The sequence below is a fragment of the Tachypleus tridentatus genome, chromosome 11 (assembly GCF_004210375.1).
Source record: "Tachypleus tridentatus isolate NWPU-2018 chromosome 11, ASM421037v1, whole genome shotgun sequence".
Lineage (NCBI taxonomy): Eukaryota > Metazoa > Arthropoda > Merostomata > Xiphosura > Limulidae > Tachypleus > Tachypleus tridentatus.
Window position 1 is genome coordinate 52,141,525 of NC_134835.1, and position 18,262 is coordinate 52,159,786.

The 18,262-nt window shown below is 32.5% G+C and overlaps 1 protein-coding gene across 1 annotated transcript in view; it reads right to left on the minus strand.

The window, feature by feature from the left end:
- The window catches only part of LOC143232157 (protein spire homolog 1-like), a 120,621-nt gene extending 104,171 nt beyond the window's left edge, over nt 1-16,450 (minus strand). The window contains exon 1 of the mRNA XM_076467255.1: nt 15,887-16,450. Coding sequence (XP_076323370.1) covers nt 15,887-16,145 — 259 coding nt within the window. The 5' untranslated portion in view covers nt 16,146-16,450. The remainder of the gene's footprint in view (nt 1-15,886) is intronic.
- Nucleotides 16,451-18,262: the final 1,812 nt, after the last annotated feature.

Sequence of the window (18,262 nt, forward strand, 5' to 3'; positions counted from 1 at the left end):
GTCAAACCAATCTCTTGAGTCATGACATATAGACAATATGATTGTATAGTAGGCCATATACAGCTGTCTTTTATAATTCCATGTGTTATTTCACTAAGTAAAATTGCCTTATATTTGTTAAGTAAATGAGACTGCAATGCATTGTTGACAAAAATGTTTGTGTTTCGCCATAATGGGTAGGTACATTCAGCTCGATAGTGCTCAAGTTAGTCGAATAGCCACAGAGATTTTTGTTTCAGCTGAATGGCACTGTTTGTTCTTATTTTAATGAACGCAAGAAACAACCGCTACCGAAACAAATGCTTTTTGATAGTTGTAATTTAGATAAGAAGTGTCAAAAGTGATATATATATTATATATTCAAATCAATATATTCGACATAGTACATTAAAATAATACATGTAATACTGACAGGGATAAAACAAAAACAAGCAATAAACAGTAAATATATTTTGCGCGAATTAAATCCCATTTTTTCGTGAAATTCCTTCACTAAAAAAAATATTTTGTTATTAATAAGTTTGTCTCTCAAAGTGCCCATTCAGCAAATATGAAAACTGACGGATAACTATTGATAACGTAGGAATTCCAAATAAGGGAATAATTTTTCTGTCCATTCAAGAGATAAACAGCGTGATGGAGAGTGTGTGTGTGTGTATATATAAATATACATATATATGTGTTTTGGTAGTTTAAAGGAAAACTTAATTTAGATCTCGCGCTGATAATCGTATATATATTTTATTTGTATTACAAATTACTATTAAAGAAACATGTTACCACAAATAAAACATATTGTAAACATATACAATACTTCTTACTGTAAGTTATGTAATGCCTCTGTACGACGTCATTTTGATAACCCACAGGATTGTAATACACAAAGACAGTCCACCCGCCCCTTCCCATATACCTGTGATATAAGGGATACTACGATATACGGTTGGATGGGAAAATACACAGTGCAGTGCATACAAAACGAACGGGTTTGATAACATCACTCACTATTAGGAAGAAACGGGTCAACGGTCGGTCACAGATGTACACAAACATTTATACATCATTTTACAATAAAATTATTAATTTTTCAAATACAATTTTATTTCCTGTTGTTTTTTTATCGCTATACATATCACAACATACAATGATCTGTACACTTTGGTGTTTCATTTATATAAAGTGAAAAACAAAATTCCATACAAAATTTATTTAGAATCTTTCAATTGCTTATAAAACAAACTGATTTTACAGCAATTGTATTCATAAGTTTTCAAAAAACTTGTACCCAAACTAACAGTTAATGCCGATTCAAACTGCCCCTTTAAAAATTTTACACTATTTGCTGAAAATTTCTATAAAACAAACTTTAAACTAATGTAAACAACACGAAATTATTGGCGATATAAAATCCTAAATTATTTCAATAGCATACCGTTCTAATTTATATAGAATATAAATTGAAAATTTGTCTTTGAAGCACATAAAGATAAAAGCGTATTTAGCGCATAATTCTAGTATACTTTAATAGCAATCTATGTTAAAGTAAACAACAGATTAATCGAACAACTATACCACAAATACCCTTCACAAAAATGTTCTTATCAATTACGTAAACAAATGTTGGTTTAAGGAAATACGTACATGCCCACATAACACATCATAAATCAATTAAAAAAACAATATAACAACATCTTGTACAAATTTCTACACAATGACCAAGTTTTATAAAAAAACTTTCTCACTAAGTCATTGCAACGAACATCTTGTGGTTGAATTATTACAGGATTGTTTCTTTCATTTGAACAACCGTGAAACTGACAACTATTTTATGGTAATTTTTAAAAGTTTGTTACTATGATAAATATACCAAAATAAGCTCCATGAAATTCGAAATGAAACTGTTTTACACGCAAATTGTTTTCTCTCTGGTCTCTGTATTGAAATTATTGAAGTTATAATGTATTATATTCGTTAATATAAGAGTAGCCCATGAGTTGGTGGTGAGGACTAACTGCTTTTCCTCTAGACTTTCACTTCCAAATCATGGACGGCTGGCGCATGAAATACAAACAAACAAATCATGTCGAGACATGCATTATATCACTTGTGTGTCATGGCTGTCTAGAAACACGTTCTGTACAATATGAATAAAACTCCATTAACAAATAATTTAAATAAACCTGACTCCGTTGTGACTTCAAGGAAGTAATTTTTATACATTTCTTAAACACTTTAATGTTTCAAGGATACTTATTGTAAAATATTTACTAAACATTATTATAATTCGTTTCTGATCACAGAATATCATTATTTGTTGTTGAACTGTTGCCCTCTAACTGTTGATACAGTGTTTCGGGTATAGTACAGTCCAAAATACAGAACGGTTAACTAAGAATGATGACGCCAGTATTACTTTGATTCACACAACGTCATAAAGACTGATTTGTAGTAAACACGGTACAAAAATAAGTGCAGTGTATGCCCACAGAAACAAGCATCTGGCAACTGGAAACAAACAAAATAGGAAAATATGAAACAGAAAATACTACAATGGAACAGTAGGTAAATAAATAATACCATGTATTTTAAAATAAAATTTAGATCCATTATTACAGAACAACAAAAATTTGTACGGATACAACTTTTTGACACTTTCACACGTCCAACTTTTGCTTGTGAAAGAAACACGTAAACATCTTGCTTCAGAGTATATGACGTCAGAAAACGGTTCAGCTTAAAGTGGTCTTTAGACGTATTAAATTTGGTAACCTTTGAACAAGCAACCTTTAGAGATTTTGAGAATGTCAAAAAAAAGAAAGAAAAATACTGATGAAGCGAGTTCCACAAAATACCTCGCCATTTGTGATTTACGAATCTCTAATATTCTCAACCACAACCTCGTGTTTTTTTTCACACTCATATGACGAGCATGTTTTTGTGTTCAAACTTTACACATCTTGTACACTTAAAAGATGGATCATTTCATACCAATATCAGCTATTTTGTAGATTTTTAAAGCTGGATACGTATTTACTACATATACTCACATCATTACCCCGATATTCCAGTGTTCGATACTTTCAATTAGTTACTTAACTGAACATTGCCTCCATTCATCAAATCACCATAATGACAATCAAATATTTAACTATTACGACAATTAGAAATATTGTGGGCAAAACATGGGGCCGGGTAAGACTGTGAATTTGAGGGTTTAACTATCGCGTTCCGTTGACGCAAGGCATGCTCAATACCAAATTTAATTAAGGCCAACAGCAACCGATGAGATTGCTAGCTGCCTGCCTTTTAGCCCATAACTTCACAAGTAGGGACAGCTGCGCATATAGCCCTTGTAGTTTTAGTAAAAATTACAAACGCATTCTAACCTAAAAATTCAAGGCCAAATTTGTACGTTTGCATAAAAATGAACATCACATTAGTTATGACGTTTTTGGTTATTTAACGAGTGAAAACCAAAGGAAGAATGGTACGTCTTCAAATTGCATACTATTAGAAAACTAGTAATAAAATTACAGAGTTAATAAATAACAACTTATAGTTGTGTGTGTGTAAATAATCAGGGCACTCAATACTGCTTGTTTCTTATTAATATCTTAATTAATTATCAAAATGTGCTAACTTTGACTACAATTTACAGTATGAAATTTCGAGTTTCAACTAACTTAATCAAGAACAGCTAACTGATCTAACGTACGTTAACACCGTTTATTTAAGAGATTAATATACATGGTTTTTAACTAAACGTGGAATAATTAAATTATGTAATGTTTAGGCCTAACTATGTCACATATCCTTAAATTAAATTGAAATTTTCGATAGGCCTAACGACTAATACTTGCACAATGCTCTTAATGTAGGCGACATCAAGTAAATTCAAATTTTAAAATATTACCATTGTTCAGTAGTTACTCTTTCTACTTCATATTATAGTCATTATAGTGAAATATTGTTTACTAGCCTATGTCTTAACGTTTTCCTACACTTTTATAAAAAAAAAAGTATTAAGTAGAAACATATCTATGAAAAGTAAGATACCCTCATAGTAATTTGAAACTATTGGCCCCCCATTGTTAATTTGGCATCGGCGTAAGTCGGTCCTAAGGTTGTATGATTGGTTTAAAATTGAACTTTTCTCGCCATATTAGTGGTAAAAAGTGATGACGTGTTTCAGCAGTTAAACTGTCATGTTCGAAGCGAAAAATTAGAGTCTTAACTGATGTAAAAATAATATTAAAGACATGTATTTTAAAAAATGGATTCCTTATCTTCAGATTTTAGTAGATTATTATTAACATTTTTCTTGAAAGTAATACAAATTATTTAATTAGAAAATTACACTAGACTACCATTTACCTTCATCTGCTTTTGATGTATGGACCATTAAAAGGTTTGCGGTGCATGTTCTGAAGCAAATTAAACACACTGCTAGGCACGTAATTTTTTTATAAATATAACTGCTTCATTAGTAAATTATTATGAGTAAAAACTGTTTAAACGACTGTTGTTCTACCAGACGTGAGCAGAAACAATTCAGATAAAAAGTAATAATAAGACAAATTAGTACACAACTAAATGAAAATTAATTCAAATTATTTCAAACGACATTTTCTGGCAGACGACCCTAACTAGTCAGTATGCACCATACTAACAGAAAAATTAGGGCAAGTATTTGCCCGTAACGTCGCATAGCTGGTGAGAATGTCGAGCAAGGTTATCCGAGGGCTATCTGCGCAAGCCGTCCCTAAAAGTGATAGACCAAGTAAGAGACAGCTAGTCAATACCACCCACCGTCAGCACATGAAACTACTCTTTAAAGAACCAAAAGTGTATTGCTTAAAAAATTTATAACGTCCCACGGCTGCAAAAATGAGCATGTTCGATGACGATGGCGAACCGGATACACTAACCATCAGGTCTACGTCGCATAAAATAATGTTTCTATTTAGACATGTTAAATTATCCATTACTATTATTTTATCTGAATTAGTACGAAGATCCCTGACACTTTCAAAAGTAGCTACCTGAAAGCAGGGCTGACGATAAGGGGGTCAAGGACAGTGGGATATTACAAAGATTACTAGAAATGCACACTACCTAATGAGCTAAAACGGCTACTGCCATTTTTAAAGGATTCATGAAGAAATTTGTCACCTAAATTTATTTTATGAAAAATCACCGAAAGTTAAAAAACATAATAAAAGAGGGAACCCGAAGAAATTACTGACCCCGGGGCTGGGTTGGCTCTCCAAGCCCATGCCTGAAAGACACAACAGACATTATCAGCTGTTTGAGAATTCCCCATCAGAATTAAGAAAAATCATAAAAATGAAATGAAACTTACACGAATAAATGTGTTTCACGCTGGAAATCTATTAAATTCGGAAGTTTTAAATTATGCTTAGTAGGTTGGTAATAATAGACACGCTATATAATGAAATGTTACAGTTTCTTTTAATTCATTACATTTATAAACAAAAGGTTCACGAGACACCCATACTTTCAAAATTATAACAACTTGTAATTGGCTAGCTTACCTTATCCAGCATATACAACTTGTACATATGTATAATGTTAACGGTAAATATCTAGTTATATCAAATCAGAAAATTAAAATATATAAAAATAAAATTAGCTGGCAAGTCGGTCAACCTTTCTAACAATTTATCATTAACAGCAAATCTCAAGAAATATGTTTTCAGTCTTATCTGTATTTTGTCTTAAATGGTAATTTATCATCATATATATTTGTATTATATCACTAATGATAAAATCTTGTGTGTGGGGCCAGGGCTAAGTTCCTTCGAAATGACAAAAAATAGTATCTTTTTACAGCACTTTTCATGCAAAACTTGAATATTTATTGACATTTTTTATTCCCAACCTTTTTATTTGAGTATTACTATCTTGCTGTATTACTACCGGTTCCGCTGGAACTTTTAACCGGTTTTACAAGAACAGGTGGACGGACATCATGCTATGGTATTAACCTAACTTCCCGTTAGTTCGTTTCCGCATTACAATACCCCCAAGGTATAGTGGACATCTTTATCAGTAGAAGTTTTTATTGCAAGGTTGGTGTGAGAAAACTGAAATCGAAGTAAGTAGTTTTAAGTACTACGTATTGCTGTAAAATTATAATAAAACAAACTATTAGTTTTTGCAGAGCACAAAAAACAAACATAAACGTATTTACATTCTCACAGCTATAGTATCCGCATACTTTTATTTTGCTGTTTAAAAGGAAAACATTTATAATGTATATTGACTGAACGTTTTGTTAAGTATGCCAAACAAATGTTTAAAAATATTACCATTCATTTTTTTCTAATATTATTTCTGAATAAAACGATTAAACTAACAACTTATTACAAACTGAAAAATACATATTACATAATTAAGCCAGCCGAAAAATAATTCTAATGTTCAAGTGCATCTGAAGCACGTGTTCCTGTCACTTAAAAAAAATAATTTCCCTTCAATGAAAATCCACCAGCTTATTAAAGGGTAGAGCAAAATGCAACATGGATAACAGGTAATAATGTTCATTCACGTTGTCTGTAAAGACTAGAAAGCGTACTAAACACTTAGATTTAGTGACACGTGTACGATATGCAGCTACAGTACCACGAATTCCTTAACATAGTTCGTTGACGTGCAAGAAAATTGTCGTTTGATATTCTTGCATCGAATATATTTCCATATCAAACGATAATGCTAAAAACGTTTAATACAAGTGGTAAAATAAATACTAAATAGTATTATCATTAAAATAGTTGTGTGAGATACTAAGTAAATCTTAAAATTTTTGTGTTATCTTTATTTAAATACACCCAAGATAATAGGCTAGTTGAGCTTTTAAGGCATATTTCATTCAAATGCGCACAGGTAATTTGGTAAATGTATAAACTATTTATTTTCTGTTGGGTTAAAAGCTTTAATGTTAAATCTGTAAATGTTGCAGTGAAAAACAGAATGTGACAGAAAACCATTGAGACAATAAAATTTCAACTATGACCTAAATATTCCAACATCATGTGACAACTATATATGCAAAAACGGCTCGTTTAGGTTGAGAAAATATTTTACGTAGAAGAGCGAACAACGTTTCGACCTTCTTCGGTCATGGTCAGGTTCACAAAGAAAGAAAGAGGTAACTGACCGGAAGCTGTTTGGAAGGGGTTGTGTAACTGAGTGTCGGAATGTATTTGGCGGTGTTAGATGTTTGAATATATAATTTTTTTTATTATATTTAATATAGGTATAAAGGTGTTCCTTTATATTGGTTTATTTTGGGTTTAAGTTGTTGTATAAGTAAGACTTCTTTAATTTTGCGTTCGTTTATGTTTGGCATCCCCAAACCTCATAAACTAGATTGTCCATTACGACCAATAATGTCCACATATGAATCAGTTAATTACAATCTTGGTAAAAAAAAGCATGGGCATTCTCCAAATATGTAACATCAGCCAGCTCATTCATCAAAGGCTCTTTTAATTTCAAGTCTAATCTAAATCAACTTGAACATAAAGCCTTAATGGCCAGTTTCGATGCTATATCCCTCTTTACAGAAGTTCCAACCACTGAAGCCTGCAAGATAGCCTTAGAACTCTATATCCGAGACCCTAACCCAACTACAGACATTCACAGCAACCAATTAGCAACCCTCATAGAATTCACCACGATAAAAACAAATTTCATGTTCAACAACCACAACTATATAAAAACAAATGTCCTAAGCATGGGCAATCCAGTATCACCAGTTCTACCTAATATTTTTATGAAACACAAAATTTCAACACAAAATCTTGTGTTTCAAAAGTTGAAACACAAGCAATTAACACAGCATTACATCCACCACTATACTGGTACAGATATGCAGATGACACGGTTGCGGGATTCAGATCTACAGAACACATACTTAATTTTTTCAATCACATTAACTCTATACATCCCAACATTAACTTTATATGTGAACAGGAAAAAAAAACAATCAAATATCATTTCTTAACCTCAAAATTACAAGAACCGACACAGAATTCAAAACAGAAATCCACCGAAAAATCACCCATACTGGACTATACATTCCTTGGGACTCAGCACATGAAACAAAACAAAAACTCAACATACTAAGAAAACAAATAAACACAGCCATAAAACTATGCTCACCAGATAAAATTAACGGTGATTTAGACAAAATAAAACAATACTTCATCAACATCAATAAGTTTCCTCCATAAACCGTAGAAAATATTATATGCACACACCTAGACAGAAAGCAAAATCAACCAACAAAAGTAAATATATCTCACGAATCAAAAAATCACGAAACCATATACTGCTGCATACCATATATTCCCGACATCAGCAGACAAATAACCAACATTTGGCAAAAACTAGTAACAAAATATGACATTCCAGTTAATACCAAATTTATTCAAAAACCAGGCACAAAACTAAGGTCTATACTATGTAAAAACTACACTGACAAACACCACACCAACATTATTTATAAAATACAATGTGATAACTGCCACGACTTCTATATTGGAGAAACAAGTAGAAAAATGGAAACCAGATTCAAAGAACATAAAAAGTCACCTTCACACGTTTTCGAACACTGCAAGTCAAATAAACACAACATAACCATAGAAAACACTCAAACACTAAATAAAGAAACAAACATAAACAAACGCAAAATTAAAGAAGCTTTATTTATACAACAACTTAAAACCAAAATAAACCAATATAAAGGAACGCCTTTATACCTATATTAAATATAATTAAAAAAATTATATATTCAAACATCTAACACCGCCCTCTACATTTCGACACATAGTTGCACAACCCCTTCCAAACATGTGGTCAGCTTCCGGTCAGTTACCTATTTTTCTTTGTGAACCTGACGATGACCGAAGAAGGTCGAAACGTTGTTCACTCCTCTACGTAAAATATTTTCACAATCTAAACGAGCCGTTTTTGCATATATATTTCTCTACAATTGGGTTTTCTCGACATCACTGATTATCATGTGACAACTGTCACTCGGCAATTACACTCCTTTTACGGATGTTGGTTACTTCATAATTGGTCAGAACATGTATATGGCTAGAATAGTGTAAAGTTATCTTAGGTTACATGCAGTCATATTATACGGGTTCAAAGAAGCGAGAGTTGGTCCTACATGCCGGTAACAAGTTTTCTTTTCTTTCAAAGCATGGTGAATGGACTCTTATGTCTGGTTTTCCTTCTTTGATGTTAAGTAAAAATAAAGTTCAAATGTAGGCTCTTAATATATATATTTACAGTTCATTACTACCTATTGATGTTTATAACTTCAGTGTATACAAAAAAGTCATGTCTTCAACTGAAAAGCGTATCGTGTCCTCGGTGCTTGTTTGTTTTGAATTTCGCGCAAAGCTGCTCGAGGGCTATCTGCGCTAGCCGTCCCTAATTTAGCAGTGTAAGGCTAGAGGGAAGGCAGCTAGTCATCACTCTCCACCGCCAGCTCTTGGGCTACTCTTTTACCAACAAATAGTGGGATTGACCGTCACATTATAACGCCCCCACGGCTGTAAGGGCGATCATGTTTGGTGCGATCGGGATTCGAACCCGCGACCCTCAGATTACGAGTCGAACGCCTTAACCCGCCAGGCCATCTCAATGCAGAAATATGAGAGTTTATAAAAACAATTAGGCATTTTGTTCCATTCTGTCTAATAGTAATTGAATAATACAGTGAAGGTCACTCCCACTCGTTGGTAAAAGAGTGGTCCAGGAGTTGACGGTCGGTGATGATGAGTCAAGCTGTATTCTCTCTAGTCTTTCACTGCTGAATTAGAGACGGCTAGTGGAGATAGTTTTAATCAAAATTCTAAATAAACCAAACCTCATAAAGGACACAAAATTCTTCTTCTCGGTGTGTTTCACTTACATAAATCAAAAGAAAGGTTCGAGAGTGAATTTTTATTATTGGTAGTTACTATGATTTGATTCTGACTACAGTACAACGCTTAAGTAGAAGCTGATAGTCTGAAGATAACCAAACGGTAATCATTATATTATCTTCTCTGGTAGGGCATTCGAGTTTCCATTTCTTGTAAGGATCGTTTGAGCCACCATATTCCGTTTCTGTCCTGTTAATAGTTAAACAGTTGGCCACACAGCCACTGACGACAACAGAACTCAAACTTTAAACGGATCAAGCACTTTAATATTTTCAGAGATGGAGATTAAAATTCAAAAGAAATAAAACACGTTATCGTATTATAAGTACGTGTTCACTATAGTTATCTCTATCACTTGTGACAATATTATAATATTCGTTATATATTATGCATGGTATATTCAGTTGTAGTAATAACAATAATATATAGATAAAAACATTTGTAAGAACGTTAACCATTATACATATCGCTCAGTCGAACGCCTTAACCCACCTGGCCATACTGTGTAAAGCATTCTTAAGGTTATGATAGTATGAAAAATTTAAATATGTCGCAAAAAATTAAGTTGAGTAAGGATGAACTGAGATAATAAAATAAACGAGAAACGTCATTCATTGTATGATATTGGAATAGCACCTATTTTTTTGGTAAAATACTTGGCGCATTCTTTATCTTCCCACTCTTACAATATATTGTAATAACATTTTCGAGTTATATACAAAGATAAAGTTATTCTATACAAATGTCGTTGATAAGCATCAGGTACTTTCTAACAATTCCCTCAAAAATCACACATTTCTTCCGGCGTGATATGCTGCGTAGAAAAGCTGGAAATAGAGGGTAAAGGTCACGGTTGGATAGATTCCAAGCATTGAGTACCATATTCATAAACAAACGTCATATATTACATATTTTAATGCGCGAACATGAAGAAAGTTATTATCAGAAACCTAATATGTTCATTCAAAGTTGTTTTCGCGTTAATCCAAGTTCACTTTCTATCCATATTCCATTTTCTGTCGCATTACGACACCATTTTGCTACATTACGAACTATGTTTTTACCATGAATAACTTCAATTTTGGTAACAATGACACATTACCATTTCAGTGATCTTTCACAACAATATTTATACGGTAACAATTGCTGATTTTAAAGTGTACTTAACGATTATCATTACTTCCACAGCTCAAGCACAACCACATTAACAGTAGTCAAATTCGAAGTCTCCCAAAGCGATGCTTAAATATAATTTTCAATGTGAATTATAAATATTCACGAAGAACAGAATCATTCTAGTAAATATATATATATATATATATACATATAATATATAACGTAACAAAGTATTCTGTATTACTTAAAACATGAAACAAAATACCTAATCTTGGTAACGAATTCTTTTTATATGACACTAAAATTTTATTACTCGTTTAAAACCAAAGTTTATTTTTTTAAATACTATAATAATAACAATAACAATACTTTCTTCCTATTTATTTAAAGGCCAGTATAACTGCAAAGGCAGTAATAATAGTGCAGAAATAAAAAACGTGAAATTAAAGAAAGAAAATAATGTAACTGGTAAAATAATTACATTTTTTGGTTTAGTTGCGTCAGAATCATGTAGGAACTTTAGGAAGTAAACACATAGTAGTGGTGGGGTATTATTGATTCTGTCTTCTTGCACACTGTTGATCCGGGTTCTACAAAGAAGGGATGAGGTGACCCATGAAATTTCGTAACAACGTTCAGGATCCATTTTTCAAATAGGGTGGTTAGCCCATATAAGGGGTTGCCTTCAGATATTGTGGAGGCAGTAAATTTGAATGAGTTTAAAAGAAAGTTTGATAGATGCATGAATAAGGACAGGCTTTATGTTTTTATTTGAAAAAGTAAAATTGACTTTGCTGAAGATGGGTTGTACCTCGCCTAAATCTATATTTGTCTACAATTTTCGCTGTTAAGTATGAAATATGTTGATGCAATATCAACAAGCATGAAATTTTATTTTCATCTTCAACACATTTTTAATCGTTTCTAATTATAACAGTAATCAACACAATTGTGCAGTAGTTTTGAAACAAGTAACAGCTGCATAACGAATAATTATTTGGAGCTTATACCATTGTCGATCCTTACATTCCTTTTTGGTGTAATTTATGTATAGTACTAATAAGGTTATAAACTTTAAGCACAAATTTGCATTTTTGATCAACTGAAAGTTAATTAAGAAACTGCAAATTACTTGTTTTTGTCAATTAAAAAAATAGTTAATAACATGCGTTAAGTTATAATGTAAGCACAAAATTGCGTATATTAAGGTTTAGGGGAGTGGCTAGGCGTTCACGTGTACATGGATAACCTACGTAGAGAGTTTACGTTGTAGTTTATTGTATTGACTGTCGCAACCTGGTATTCCACATGGTATGTTTGGGTTTGTTCGTTTGTTTGTTTTGAATTTCGCGCAAAGCTACTCGAGGGCTATCTGCGCTAGCCGTCCCTAATTTAGTGGTGTAAGACCAGAGGGAAGGCAACTACTCATTACCACCCACCGCCAACTCTTGGGCTACTCTTTTACCAACGAATAGTAGGATTGACCATCACATTATAACGCCCTCACGGCTGAAAGGGCGAGCATGTTATGGTGCGACAGGGATTCGAACCCCTGACCCTCGGATTACGAGTCGGACGCCTTAACACGCTTGGCCATGCCGGGCCTAGGGTATGTTTGGGATATGCTATTTAAATTCTAAAACAGATGTATAATTATTCTGTTACAGAAAGAAAGTGAAAAAATATACTGGTGTATAACTTTGACAACGGTTTATTCCTATAACTAAATAAATTGTGAAATTATACTGTCCACAAAATTTGTGAAAAAAGGTACACTGTATACAAAAAAATCTAAAGTCATAATTATCATTGCAAAGCGTGAAGCACTGAAAATTATGAATAGTTTGAAAAATAGCTTTTATTTGACAGCCGTTGGTTAAAAAATAAAAAAGAGTTATGCAATACCTGTCACAGATATCCGACAATGTTCTCCCTAGTTTTATATATTAATTATTTTTAGCGCAACTTTGCCACTTCGTTCCATTCTCCAACTAGTACTATGTTTAATTTCAACAAATATTTGTAATTGGATGTTTTCTATACATTTCTTTACTTGCTTAAACAAATTCTATTATGTGAGCGCACGACACCAATAGTCACTGACACATAGCGGTAAAAATAAAATATGATTAATCGAATGCTACATTCTTCATTCCACTACATGGGAAACCCGGTTAAAGACGTTTGGATTACAAAGTTGAAACTGAAGGTAATTGTTTTTTATCTTAACTACCAACAGAATTAGCTTTACATTTCGACAATCGTCGTTTAAGTGCTATTCTTGAGGGTTTTAGCAATTGGAATAGTTTATTAATGTTTTATCAAGAGTTCACGATGAGCGAGTTAATGTAGGTACAATTCACTGAGCAGGAATATAGCTAGCTCTTCGTTAATCACACGTCAAGTTTATCACCACTGAAGTTAAATAATATCTTCGTAAAAATAATAATGCCCGATGTAAATCTGCATGCTGGTCTCTTCAACACACTTCATAAAATCTGACACCTAATCACATAAGTGAAATTTGAAGTATAAATTAATACACTTCTGTTTATAACAAGAAATGTTCCTGTTTCTCGAGCTTTGATCACGATCACCATAATACTTTTTTGGTATACCTTAAATGGATTCTAAAATATTAGTCATTTTCAGAAATTTTACGAGTTTTGTAGCTAGCTACTCTTTTCTCCTTGTTACTACAAGCGTATGATATTTGCCGTTCCGCCATCATACGCAAAACAATACTGCGATTGGGGCGGATGCCTTTACTAGTTTAACATATAAAAAATGTTAGTGAAGTACACGATAGAACTAAACAACCAATATTATACATATTTCAATATTTGTGTGCGTGTGTGTGTTTAATCTTATACAGTGGTGTACAAGAAGGTAAAAGTAAGGTCTTTTATACACCTTCCAATGTCACAATAGAATGCCTGAAACTAATGGCGAATTCAGCGTTTCAAGATTTCATATGCAACACATCTGTTTAACTTCGAGTTGACGTAGGTACAATTCAATAACAAGGAGTTGCCTAGCTTTGCGTTCTTATCTAATCAAACATTAAGTATTTTTAACGCCGAAGTTATATAAAGTTATCGTAAAAATACTAATTAGGGTTTGATGTGAATCCGCTGGAGTTAAACGTTTTGTAATATTAGAAATCTATAAACGTTCCTGGTCAAATCTATGAAGTTCCCCATTAATAAACATTAATCACAGTTATAGCTTCAGAAGCTTATAGTATACCAACTGTAGAAAACCAATATATACTGTCGGGTTGGTTACCTTTATAGGCAGGCGTTAGGCGTGTGGAGAGTTTCTAGAAATTTCAGCCTGCACAACAATACTGACGATACACTAGTGTTTAGGTGCACACATTGTTAATTCTTACACTCGAAAACCTACAATTTTAGTGAATAGGCAAAATTTCACAATGCAGATTTAACAGTATAAATTACATACATTTCTAAATATAAATTTAAATTAAACAAACATCGATATCAAAATACTTATATGATAATAAATCCATCACAGTGTTCACTATTTTTCATCAGTGCGAACACTGCAATCAAAAACCAACTTTATGTGTCGGCCTAGGTCAACGTATGAAGCAAGTTATCACTATCATGAAACAGCAACATTAATGGTGCTTTTCATAGTACTACGTAAACTTTTAAGGCTTTTATTGCCTCCAAAATGTTATATTTTTAATATACAATGTGAAAAAAAAGTTAAATACATACCCACGTTCAAAGAATACGCTAGGGGCTACAGATACTGTATAAATGGATACGTAACATGATTAAAAACAACATAATATAGTATTTAAATGAAGCAAATATGTTCACTCTATACAGAAACAAGACGAACAGTGCCCGATGGCTTTTCAAAATGATTACGGTTGAAATCTAAGCTATTTGTAATTACGTTTCGTTGCTGCACCATACATTCTACATTCTTTTATATAGTTAATTGTAGCTCCAAAGTAGGAGATTATTACAAGAAAATATACAAAATAATTCTGCATTTCTGTATATTGATACGATACGACAAGAGAAACAAGTAACTTTTAAAAGTTTCAAGATCAAAAAAGCTGATTGTCATGACGTTCTATCAGCAATCATTAAAAAAAAAAGAATAAGGCTGAAACTTAATTCATAATTGTTTTCACTGTATAATGTTTTGATTATAAAGCGATAAGCCTTTTACCGATATTCGTTAAGGCATACATAAGCAATAAAATATTAAATTTGTACCACGAATGGCTTTGTTTTTCTGTTGCTGTTGTACACCATTGCGCCGTTGTTACAAGTGCGGGAAATTTAAGCAGGTTTTCTTGGCACACTGAACATAACCTCGTAGAAAAGCTACTGGTCTTGAAATTACCCCTAGATATGTTTTGCAGGTATCAGCGAAATTTTTCGAAAGACGTTACAGTGTTTTGCTTAATGTATTCAAAATATGAAAGATAATTCACATTAATGGGAAAAATTAACTTCTTAACACTCCTACGAAAAGACGTTTCTAGTCCTGATTTCTCCAAGCCCGTTTTCCTGGCTGTGGTTTCGCTAGATAGTAGATAGGGACAGTGGGAATCTCGTTAATCCATTCATTAATGGATTTAAATGGCAATTTCATTTAAATACAAAATTATTAGCCTAATATTAATAACCTTTCAAGTTGCTCTGGGGCCTATTAGGCCCCACTTTTCGTAGGAGTGTTAATATCGAAAATATTACTTTATTAATCTAATACATTATAGCATAAATTACGCCTATATCTGATATTATTAGTGAACTTACCAGCATTATGAGCACGTACAGTCGAACTATGAATTGTTCCATCCTTCTGTATTCGAATTTGTGAAGTTTCATTAAGGCAATGAACTTTCGAATTGTCTACTTCCCATTCCTTTAAAAAGCATTTTGCTGTTTGATAACATACTGCCCATGCGTGTTCTTCATTAATAGGAGCATTAAATGTCTGTAAAATAGACGATAATCTCACACAACCGTATTTATCTACTTCGCATCGGGGAGTTTTACCTCCCTCCTTCGCCATGATTTACTTGATAATGCTACACCAGCTATCGTTACGAACTGCACTGCAGACCACTGAGCTCCGTAAGGGATTATTAGTATCGGTTACGCAAAGTATCGTTCGAAGTCAAACCGGCAATCACAACAACATGCAAATATTGTTTGTTTAAAAACAGTGGCAGTTTGTTAACGCATAAATTGAATAATATTTCATGACTTGTAACCTGATCAATTAAGTTGCTAAACCAAACAATGAAAAAAAATGCAACACGATCACAGTGCAAGACGTCTATACCCTAACTGTAAAAAACGAACAAAAATAAAATGTCTACCACTTTATGATCACACTGTCATCTAGTGGAATAACAACTTACTAATATTAAATACAGTTTATTATTATTTCAGAACACATTACGAAACAGATTTATATATATTTATAAATCAGCAATAAAAATACAAAGAAAATTAGACTACGAAAATATTGGAAAATTTTATAGCACAAGTTATATTTACGAAAAAATGAATTGCATTATGTTAATATATCTATTAAGTGTTCGCAATTCTGAAATGCAAAAAATAATACAATAGGTACTTTCTCAAACTTGTACTATAAGGTGATTGACTAGGTCATAAATACAGATGAATATCTGCCAGTAAGAAAATACATTAAGTATAATTCTCTTGGGTAGTACGATTAAAGTATTTAAATAAAATATTTTATTTTTCATTTACTTCCCGAATGCCTAGATTAAATCAAAAGCAATTTAATATTGTTTGAAACTTGATTTCCTTAGCCTAGCTCTCCAGTGGCACAGCGGTATGTCTGCGTACTAGGGATCTGGGATACAAAACGCTTCTGTAAAGAATTGAGATTCATACAGCAAAATTATTAAATGATGAAGAGTTAACGTACGCAACATTCCGAAAAAGGAAGCCCTCGGTGTTTTCCTTGAAAGTGGAAAAACTTGCATAACAGAGCATTAACACGGATAATAAACAATCAAGATAATAAACAAGAATTTTGTAGGTTATGAAGGCACACAAGCCGAACGCTCACAAAGATTGAGTCATAATTCAAAATAATCGGCTGTTTTCACTAAACAAATGCCGAAGAAACTGAAATCTTGACAATGTTGCTCAGCCACGTATGTGCTTGTGATGTCTTTCGACATAATTGTTTTTCTGTTTTTTGTTTGTTTGAAAATGATATTGAAAATAGACATCTACAAGTATTAGAGGCTTTGTGAAAAATGTGACAGATTTATCATTATGAGTTCATTTTGATACCAACATTTGTTCCAGTATAGTTTTTTATGCATGTGACGTATATTGTTGGATGCGTGTTGCGCAAGTCCCGACTGTTTTCTAAATTTGTAGAAGCTTCTTGACAGCAAGAATCAATAATACCTGTTTTATATGATGCCGAGTTACATAAGGAATATAGTTTAATTTTCATACTGAATCGATTCAGGGATACAAGGAATTTGCGTTTCAAAATGTGTTGTTAGAGGCTATACTTTCTACCTCTTCACCTACCAATACAGACAATTAGCTTTTATGATTTTATGCTAATTACCACATTATAGGGATTTTGTTTTTTTTTCCAGTAGTATGGTTTGTATTTCCGACTTGTCCAAGACTATATAAATGTTACCATTATTTGTATATTTGTTATAAATAGATGCCTATAGCTTTTGTGAATAATGTATTCATTATGCTCTAGTATACGATGAACAATACTCAGAATTTGGTTTCAAGTACAAATAATATAAACCTTTTATAGCATAGTATATGTTCCGATTGTTATTATTCTATCCACAACTAGTTTCGAAATTAATCCGATATGATTTTATTGTATGAAATTATTAGTTTCCTCACCCTCTCGTCTGAACTTTCCCTAGCGCCATCCTTTGGTATAAATGTATAAAACTACTATGAAAAACAAAATTAAAACATTTTAATTAAATTTTATCGAAAACTATCTTGCAAGTTCGAGTTTACTTATTATTATCTCGACATCCTCTATTAAGACAATAATTACTTATGTAAAATAAATTAACTATACATAAAATAAAGCTAATAACAGTTTTGAATTATGAGCTTTATGAAAAGTATTGTTTAATTTATTTCCACACGAGT